Genomic DNA, 9,988 nt, shown 5'->3' with positions numbered 1-9,988 from the left:
CAAGCTGTTGAGTCAAATTGTAACGAAAATACTCACTTGAACGACTCGAGATCTTAAAATTTAAGAACCTTCTCTTTAGGAATTTCAAAGTTTTGTTTTGGATTTTATTTGACGGTAAACCTGGGCATTTCTTGGATAATCAGAAAGAGAGCCTAGCAATGGTGTACGAACAATTTGATGAGATCTTAAGCAAGCCTAGGGATGTGTCTAATGTCCCGATGTCGGCAAAAGCTAGGGTTTCTAAACGTTGAGGAAAGGAAGTCCCATCCCCCCTCCTTCTTTGGGGGGGGGGGGGGGGGGACTAAGGGCCCTAAGGCCAAAAATCCGCGGGCCCCGATGGCCTCCCAACAAGCTGTACCAGCCATCATCGATAAGATATGGAGTAATAATATTATTGTGGAACGCGGCCGCCGCCCAAAAGATAACTGTTGTATATTTCCTGAGGCGGGGACGTGGATGGAAGAGGTGAACGGCGAGCCTCTCATCACAGCGAGGTAAGCCCCTCCGCTCTGCATTTGTCTCTTGGATGCATGAGAAGGGAGATGCATCTCTGTTCAACGGACTGCCCTCTCAAAAGCCCATTCTGTAGTTGACAGCTTCCGGCGTGGATGTAGCCTCTTGGTGGGCAGCTATTAGCATTCACACCACTCGTGAAGCTTTGGACACATGCAAGATGAGGGTATTTCCCTGCATGCATTCACCTTTCCTTGCATTTTGAAAGCTTGTGATAGTGTAGAAGCGACTCCCAAGGACAAAGCGATACATGTCAAAGTCTACGTGCTAAGGCTCATTGGAAATTAAAGTTCTACACGAGGTGTGCTTCATGAGCTTCTAGCACCAAATTAAGTAATCTAGAATGCTCTAATCATTCAATATGCTAAGTAATGTGCAAATACTCTCACCAAAGCAGACTACTTGAAAAAGACATTCACGTTAATGCCATCTCACTTCATACGTGTGCAATGCATTCAATGAACGTTCAAGGAGTGTTTCACAAGCTTCCACCTTCGAATGTAATTGCTTGGAATGCCTTGATTGCTAGACATGCTAAGTACAAACATGATGATGAAGCTTTGAAATGCTTTGGGTGCATTGAGAGAAGAGCATCTTCATAGATGTAGTCACCTTTACTTGCATTTTGGAAGCTTGCAGCATCATAGGGGCACTAGCAAAGTGCAAAGGGATACATTTCGAGGCTAATGGAGAGTCATAGTTTTGTGTTAAGCAACGCATTGTTGAGCATCTATGCAAAGTGCAGTTTGTTTGGAAATGCACAAGAAGTGTTCAACGAGCTTCCAACACTGGATTGATTACATTAATTGCTAGACATGATGATTAAATCCAAAAGGAAAGTATATTCATGGATTTTCAGTGCACTTATGGCTATTGTGCATTAGAGGTTACCAAATGTATGAGTCTTAGAGGCTATAGCTAATTGGAATCGTAGGCTCATTGTGGAGCACTCAACAAAATAGCTATGACACTAGGGTATTATACAAAACCAAGGTAAGCTTTACATGTGTATTTGAAAATAATATCTATAAGCCCTAGCACTATGCTTATTAACATTTATTCCAAGCACAAAAACATGCATGATGTAAGAGCATCACATTACTAAAGCCCTAGCTAGCACTATGCTTTACATGTGTATTTCAATAAAATATCTATCAACCCTAGCACTATGCTTATTAACATTTATTTCAAGCACAAAAGCATGCATAATGCAAGAGCATCACATTACTAAAGCAAGATGGTCTTAGGTTCGCAAAGGATTATCTATGACTTCGAAACATAGAAGGGGCATGACATTGACAATTGTGATATCTTGTTTCATGATTGATCTTATTGTCCTTGACAATCATCTCCTCTTCCTTGGATGTAACAAAGAAAATTTTGAGAAAGAGGTCCTTGATTGGGATACTGATGGTGCCAAAGTATATATTCATTCTTCAAGTTACTCAGATTCAAGACTAGCTTCACAACCTGCAATCTACCCTATCCAAAGCTCCCAGTTTGTTCTTGTAGGAGGGGACACGTTCTGTGGTTTGGCCAAACATGAAGTGGTCACTATGTGCTTTTCGCAGAGTGTGACATTCATATCTTTTTGAGGCACCTTGGCGGTGGCTTGGTCACCCACCAATTAGGTATTGTTGGTCATCTTTAATTGTCATTGCTGTATATACTATAGTGGGTCTTTCATCATTGTGTGTTTCATTATCCTTGTCACCCATGATTACAGAGAGGATATTAGCATTACTATATTCGTGGATCTTTTTGATTGTATTTGGATAGTTGGGCAAGCACATAAGTTGTTGGTTAGGTAACCATATATACTTGGCAAATCTCTCCCTAAGTGTCTTATATCTTGTCTGATTGGTTTGGCCATTTTCCACCATTAGGCTAAATTATTAGGATTCAAAATTGACCCTTAAGACCCTTAGACTACTTAGACTACAACCCTTTAGGTTAAGTTAGGCATGTCTTTATTTAGGGGGTCGAACAAACATTTCGACTATTTAGGCCTATTTTGGCTACCTTAGACTAAGCCTTACCCAAGATCTTGAGAAGCTACTGCATACATATATCCTTTACTTCTTTGATACTTCTACAATAGCACTAACCATTATATTTGTGTGTAAATGGGTTTTACTTTTGAATGAACTACTCATTCATTTGGGTGTGACATGAAAGAAGAGATGCACCACCTCTATGATTTTGGGGTCCTTGATTAGTTCAAAATGACACATGATACCTTGGTCTCTTTGGGTTGAGAGCTTTTGGATTAGGTTTGAGTTGTCTCTTTACTCTCTTTGATAATCCTTTCGAGTCTTGGGTGGAGGTGTTGAGCTACCAAAATGTGCCTCTCCTAAATTATCATATAATTTTTTGCATTTTCAACTTATTAAACGATCCCAAAAAGGCATTTTGGTCATTTTCTATTTGTTTTATATCATGGTTACTAGAACAATTTAGCACTAAGACAGTTTGTTGACCATATTGCAGTTATGTCTATGGCATTGATAATAATTGTGATGATGTTAATGATGATAGAGAAATCTAGCCAACAATCTTACAAAGTCCAAGAGAAGGCATGTAGTGGGGAGATGCAGGCAAGTTTATGCTATCTCTTAGTATTTGTTGGAGGCTTAGGTCACAATTTAGAAAAATGAAAGTTAAAGCTAATTTTAGTTATAGTTTTATCTCATATTATTGAGGGCCTTGGAAAATTTTTTAAAGATTCTAAATTACAAGTTTTTGCATTGGTTTTCTTAACAGTTTTCACACACACGCACACACACTCTCTATGTGTGTGTGTGTGTGTGTGTGCGCACACACACACACTAATCAAGCATGGTTGGTATTATTGTGAAGCTTGCAAGGCTATGCCTTACTTGCTTCATGTATTTCTAAGCAAAGAATATTAGCAAAATGTGCTTAACTTTGCTCGCAAAAAAGATCAGACTTCATGCTTTGGACACAATAAATGGCATGCTCTGTAGGTAATGATGTGCAAAATCCTACCAATTACAAAGCATACGTGTGTGTGTGTGTGTGTGTGTGTGTGTGTGTGTGTGTGTGTGTGTGATAGCTCTCTTTGTATCTTAACTACTCTTCCCTCATTTTCATTTACAATTCATTGTCATTTGGCTACTTTGGTACCATGATGGGGCTTCTTAGCTTGTTATTGTCATAGTTGAGGGGCATGTTGATGGTGGGCAAAGTAGGGTAGGTATCAACTATGAGTTTCTCAAGAGAGGTGTCATGTAAGGTAAGAGTGAAGAAGAAGCAAAAGAAGAAGATGGTCCCTTCATGTGTGATGAGACAAATAAGAAGAAGAAGGTGTATACAAGTCTTCCAAAATTACCTCAACACTATGTTGTCTTTGCATTAGTGTTTGAAAAAAAAGACCTTTTAGTGCATTCAAGGATAAAATTTACTTTTTTGGACCAACTTTTGGTGCTTTTAGTTCTAATAATGATAGTTTAGAAGATTTTGATACTTCTTGATTGCCTCATTTTGCAACACTCGTGGAAAGATCCTTCTGTAAGCATATGTCTACACCCCTACTTGTTCCCAATTCATTAAGTGTATATTCCAATAAATTTTGCATATATTTGTCTACCAGTTTTGAAGCTCTTGTTGCACCCATTGTGGAAAGAAATTTGTACAAGCATAAATCAACATCCTTAGTTGTATCAAGTTTATCTATCCAAAATTTTGTTTTCAATTTTAATAATATATTATTTAGACAAACATTATACTTGAACAAAAGTCACTTCACAATGGTCTCATTTTCCATTAATTGTGGAAAGCATTTTTTGCAAGAAATTGGAATATTGGGAATCTAGAATATTGTTTGCAACTATTCTTTTAACCTTATCCTAAAGATGATGAGGATTCTATGTTATCAATGTGGAACCTCAATCTTGATGTGTGATTTGAATCATGATGAAAGTAATCAATAACAATAATACAAATGATTGAGATAAATCATGCTATGGAGCACATGAATAGTGGCATTGAAGATAATGAAGGTGATCTAAATGTTTGTGATGAAGAAGACCGAAATCATGGTATTGGATTGTGAAGAACATAGCTTAGTAGCTAGAGATAGAAGAGATAACATTGAAGGCATCAAAATCATGGTATTGGATTATGAAGAAGATAGTTTGGTAGCTAGAGATAGAAGAGAAAACATTCAAGTTTTTCTTGAATTTGAAGATATGGATAATGATGAGGGGCTCTTACTTAGCCTTCTTCCTACTTGGAGGAATATTGGAAGGTTAGGTTATGTAGATTTGTTTACAATGGTTTTTGGCCTTGACTAATGGGCGACATTTTGAATTTCTTATGTTTGCAATGTATAAAAGTGTTGATGAATTGATACTTTGAGTTGATGCGTAGATATTTTGAGTCATTGAAAGTTATATTTTGATTGGGATTTAGACACATGGTGAAACTAGTAACTGGAGAGTTTGTTAATGGTGATCTTTTAGTTGTGAGTCCTACATTGAGTTACTAAGGGATATTAGAAGTTGCATCCTTTCATGGTTTGGTCCGCTTTTTCCAAATTTTTGTCATTGTCCTAAATTTAGGACCTTCCCATCTTATTTTGGCCACTTATATTTTTAATCCAATTATTTATGTTCATGTGTTTTACCATGATGGTAGAGGTTCAACTATTATTTCATCAAAACTCTTTGTATAAGAAAATAGCATCTATTCCATAGAAACACCATGGAGGGGAGGAATGAGGTAAGCAGAGTTTAGGAAAAAAATGTTGGCAAAGAAATAATATAAGTGGTACAAGGGTTTTCAACAAATTGGTATCTATGTGCTATTTGTGGGAATAGTCTAGCTCCTATTGTTTCAAAGATCATATGTTCAAAAGCATAGCTATGAAAAACAATGCATAGCATTTAGGCATATTGCATGATGTCATTCAAGGAAAGGGATCAATAGTTTTACTATGTATCATTGTCTTCCTATAGTAAAACCACCTCAAAGCAAGGTTTGTACATGAAGATAGCTAGAATTCATGGCAATTTGCTAAAAAAAGGTATTGGTACATACATTGGGGTAAATTTAGTAAGTTATATTCAAATTGGTTGCACATATTTGTTTGCCCACTTTTGAAACTTCTTTATAAATAACAAAACAAAAGAAGAAGTGAGGTATAGATGCAAAGGCTTTCAAGGTCGAAACTATGTCCACTTGAGTTGATTCACTCGTATTGGACATGTGGTTTTGTGCTATTTTCAATCATGAAAATGTCTTAAAGTCTACAAGGTTCAAGTCCTTCTATCTTTCAATTTGGAAGTTATTTCTTTCAAGTGCATATTCTTCTCTATAGCTTTTGAGACTTTTGTTTTTAAACAAAAGGACTTTTATACTTAAATTTGAAGTTATGAAAAAAAATTAAAGGGAGATTTGTGTTAAGATGGTTAGCTTTTGCATGGAAATGGGAATCAAATTGAATGAATACTTTTGGCATTGATACAGGCCAACAGCCTATTGCCATCCATTCTACAAAGGGGCCTTTTGCCTGACCTTGTGGGCAACACCCCATCCAATGGATCCACTTACAATGCCAATTACTTCAGTGGCATCGAAAGAGTATATGGGGAGGCCACTTGTGATGCCACCACCTTCTCTTCGAACAATGATTGTCGAACTTGCTTTGGTTGCCTTGACTATGCCTCATCCCAAATCTTGGCATCTTGTAATACATCTACAAGTGTGCAAGTTTGGATATTAGGTTGCTACATTCATTTTGAGATATTTCCATTTTGATCATCAAAATCAAACTCTATGTTATAATTTTCTCAGCTATTATTATTTAATACTATCATTTGATGACAATGATGATCTTATTCATGTTCTTTCAAATGCTATTATTGATGATGATGATGATAGATGAATGGTACATAATTATGCTTCCATTTTGCAAGATCTAGTTGGACTAAAAGCAATATTCTTTGTGATTTGAATAAACAAGAAGTGAGCAATGGCATGTGGACAATATTGAACACCACATTTGAATGTTTATTAACTCATATTATCAAAGTTGGAAGTTTTTAATAGTTGTGATAGTATTCTAAGGTGAAGTCTAGATGATATTCTTTATTGTCTATAAGGCTTAAATTGCTTGTGTACAAGTGTTTGTATGTTTTTTAGTTGTATCCTAGTATGTACCAATGAAAATATTAACATCTATATGAAACATAATAAGAACCTCATATAGATGTCTTAAGTTTCAAAAAGGTAGCTTTGCTACATTCTCCACAAAACATGCATAATAAGTTATGCCATGAGATGCCTTGTTGACTTTGAGCAGCAAGGCACAACCATAACCTTAGGTATTGCTTCGAAAAAACAACTTGATCTCTAGCTTCCAAATAACTTGAAGTATCAACCCTCTTAATATGTGCCATACCAATAATAGACAAGGCTAATATTCCCTTGTTATTTGGAAGTAAACCCCCACCATGCACCACTTGCATCCACATTCTCAAAGGCATTTCCTTTTTTTCAAAAAGATTTTCAATATGTCAACACTTTGTAAGGTTCTTCATGTTATTATGTAGCTAAAGCTCTATCAAAATATACAATGTCCCAAATGGTTTGATTGTTTTGCATGAACAAAATGGTGGTAGATTGATTAACTTTCAATATGACAAAAGAGGCACACAATTGGGCCTAGAGCCCATTTATACCTCTCTCAAGCTCACAATTTGTTCATGAATACTTTCTAACACAAAAAAATTGACCTTAGAAGAAGATGTGATTTTCCATGCCTTGTGAACCCACTTTTGCATTAAAGATGTCTTTATACTCATGTCATATATTCTGTAATATTCCTTTGCCATAATAATCGAAAGTGAAGGTACATTTGATTGCTTTGGTTTGTACTTATGAAAGAAGCTTCATTGATCTCCCAAAGTGATATTTTATGCATTACAATAAGAGTAGAGATGTTGGCCAATCTTCTCTCCTTCTCAATTGAACATATAACATCCATTGGTGTTCTCATCTCCTTTCACTTTTTCAAGAGGCCCTCTTATCCATTGAGTATGTGTCCTTGATATTTTTCCAAACTCATATCCTCTTGTCATACAAGCTTAAAACTTTCTTGAAGTTTGAAACAATCATTGAGTGTCCATCTATGTGTGCAACTAGATTCCATCAAATGCTTAAAGAAAGAGAGGAACCATTTGTCTTTTTTAAAGTAGAGCTACCATGCATTAACACTTAGATTGGCAATTTTTGATTGTTTGATGCTATGTTTGGCTAGGTTGACATTTAGTCTATCACATACTCTCTTTCCAACTAGAGATTTGAGAAATACAATTTTCAATTTGAAGATCCCAAGCTTTAAGAGAGTTGATATTGTGCAGCCACTTCCATTCCAATCTTGTTATGTGGTCTTGCAAATAAGAGATTTCCATTTCTAAGTCTACTGAATCTTTGGAGCTTCTTCTAATTCCATACAATGAAAAGTAAGTAATTTGATATTTTGTTAGATTTTATGAGATCTTGTTTTGCTAGATTATTGAAATATTTTTATTTTCAGTTCTCATTGGAGCCTAATTGGAATAGATTGTGTGGAGAGGCAATGTTTCCTCATCCATTCTATAAAAGGAAGCCATGGAAATGTCAAGTTCTAAGTTATATAATCTAAGGTTTCCTTGATATTTTGATCTTTTTGTTGCAAGTACTCTAAATATTTTGATAATTCTTTTGTAATAACTCTAAATTTTATTGCCTTTTTGGTATAGAGTTGTAAAAAGATTGATTGAAGTGCTAGAGAAAAGGCCTCCCATGCCTTATGACATACTTGCAACAATGCAATATAGACAAGTTGTGGTAAGGTCTTGATTAATATGGTTGGAACATACAAAGATAATTTATTCTAAAAACTACCATAAACAAGTTTCTTACTTTTACTTTATATTGTTGATTGCAGTGTCCTCATCATGATAATAGTTATTCTTCTGACTGGAGAGTAATTGTAAATGCAAGAAGATTGGTTCAATTTATTTATCTCAATGATGATAAACTTATAAAGGTAATGTGAAACATACTAAACTTTAAGATATAGTTTTATTGCAAAATAGTCCATTGTAAAAAATAACAATGAACTAAAATTATTTTCTTACAAATGTATGGCAATCTATAAGGGATTGCTATACAAGTGAGCACGTTTGGTATATAAGAGCAAAGCTCATGAAGTATATAATGGCCAATTGTATACAACCGACAAGAATTGACAACAATGGGGGCTTGGACATTGAAGGAGAGAAGGTGCATGTAACTATAGCAGGCGAAGCTATGCCTTCAACACCCAAGGCAACCAAAGCATCAAAGATAGGCAAAAGGACTCCTAGAAAGGATGTCCCTTCTTCTAAGAAAAGTTCTAAAAAAAAGTAGATTTGCCTCAGATTGTAAGCCCTTGTGTATAAGTCACAGAGATGGCTGACAAAAGTTTGTACATGTATTTTATATTGATAGTAAAGAGATATTTTCTTCAATATCCTTGCATTGTATATTATTCTCTCTCCTCATTGATATATGTAAAAAACATGTTACAAATGTTTATTAATTAGGAAGTGAAATAAGATATACACCTAAGTGGATATAATATGAAATAAAAACTTGTTAGTTTGTTATTAAGTTGGAACACAAATGAGTATGGTAGTTCAATATGTTCATTCTGTAAATCCATTCTCACTTGATGTAGCGTACATGATAATCTAACCTTTAGGATTGTAACAATGTCCTCATTGTATCAAAGATCAAGATCCACTATAGGATCTTTGCTAAAATGATCAAGATTTTGGTCTAAAGTGACCAGACTATCGCCAACATAATGCCATCTACTATAATAAAAGGTAAGGATAAAATTTTGAGTAGCAATCATATATTTACAAGCTATAGAGTCTTGATCTATCTTACATATAAATTTCCCTTCTATCCTAGTGTTCCATCCCTCATCAACAAATTATATAACATGATCATATGTTAATCTCTTCACTGAAAGCATAGCCTTTGGTTTTCTTATCTCAACATTAGAAAAGAAGTCAACAAATATATTAATAGGCATGAACAAAGTAACTTTGCTTAGCCTACTTGAGATACTAGGTTTTAATGCTCTCTGTATATTAGAAAATATGTTACATCTATAGTCCTCACTAGTAGCTGGACTTGGCAAAGGCCGCTCAAAGCTTAAAAAATCTGGCAAAGGAAGGGGGGATATTGATCCCCATTGGCTACGCTACATGGGGACAATATAAGAATGGTCATAGAAGAATATTCCATTCCCTGCAAGCTCTGTCTTCTTTCTACCTTTGTACATCTCTTAAGTCATAATTTATTGCCATTCTACTAAATGCCACTATTATCTCTTCTTCTTTTTTTTTTGAACTTTGCCTTGAGCCTACTTGTTGAAAGGGAAGATAGAAGTAGGAAAAAACATACTTGATTGCAA

At 35.3% G+C, this 9,988-nt stretch overlaps 1 protein-coding gene across 3 annotated transcripts; it reads left to right on the top strand.

Moving 5' to 3' along the window:
• Positions 1-324: 324 nt before the first annotated feature.
• Positions 325-6,325, top strand: LOC148022747 (uncharacterized). Of its 3 annotated transcripts, none has more exons than XM_087695121.1 (2): positions 325-494; positions 6,004-6,325. In XM_087695121.1, exons 1-2 carry the CDS (start codon positions 337-339, stop codon positions 6,257-6,259), a joined length of 414 nt encoding a protein of 137 aa, XP_087551247.1. In that variant the 5' UTR covers positions 325-336; the 3' UTR covers positions 6,260-6,325. The 3 variants fall into 3 exon arrangements, 2 of the variants coding, with proteins under 2 accessions (XP_087551247.1, XP_087551248.1); XM_087695122.1 differs by lacking the exon at positions 6,004-6,325 and adding an exon at positions 3,004-3,110; XR_015693484.1 differs by lacking the exon at positions 325-494 and adding an exon at positions 720-814.
• Positions 6,326-9,988: the final 3,663 nt, after the last annotated feature.

This window comes from Lygodium microphyllum, chromosome 16 (assembly GCF_053477565.2).
Source record: "Lygodium microphyllum isolate KBCC chromosome 16, Lygodium_microphyllum_v1.1.10, whole genome shotgun sequence".
In the NCBI taxonomy this organism is placed as follows: domain Eukaryota; kingdom Viridiplantae; phylum Streptophyta; class Polypodiopsida; order Schizaeales; family Lygodiaceae; genus Lygodium; species Lygodium microphyllum.
The sequence above is the reverse complement of the archived record's forward strand: the minus strand, read 5'-3'. Positions and strand labels throughout refer to the sequence as shown.

What these genes read in the sequence shown, in the direction of transcription:
- LOC148022747 (XM_087695121.1), top strand. Translation starts at nt 337, where the DNA reads ATGGCCTCCCAACAAGCTGTACCAGCCATCATCGATAAGATATGGAGT. An exon ending in GAGCCTCTCATCACAGCGAG is followed by an intron (nt 495 to 6,003) that starts GTAAGCCCCTCC and finishes GCATTGATACAG; the next exon opens with GCCAACAGCCTATTGCCATC.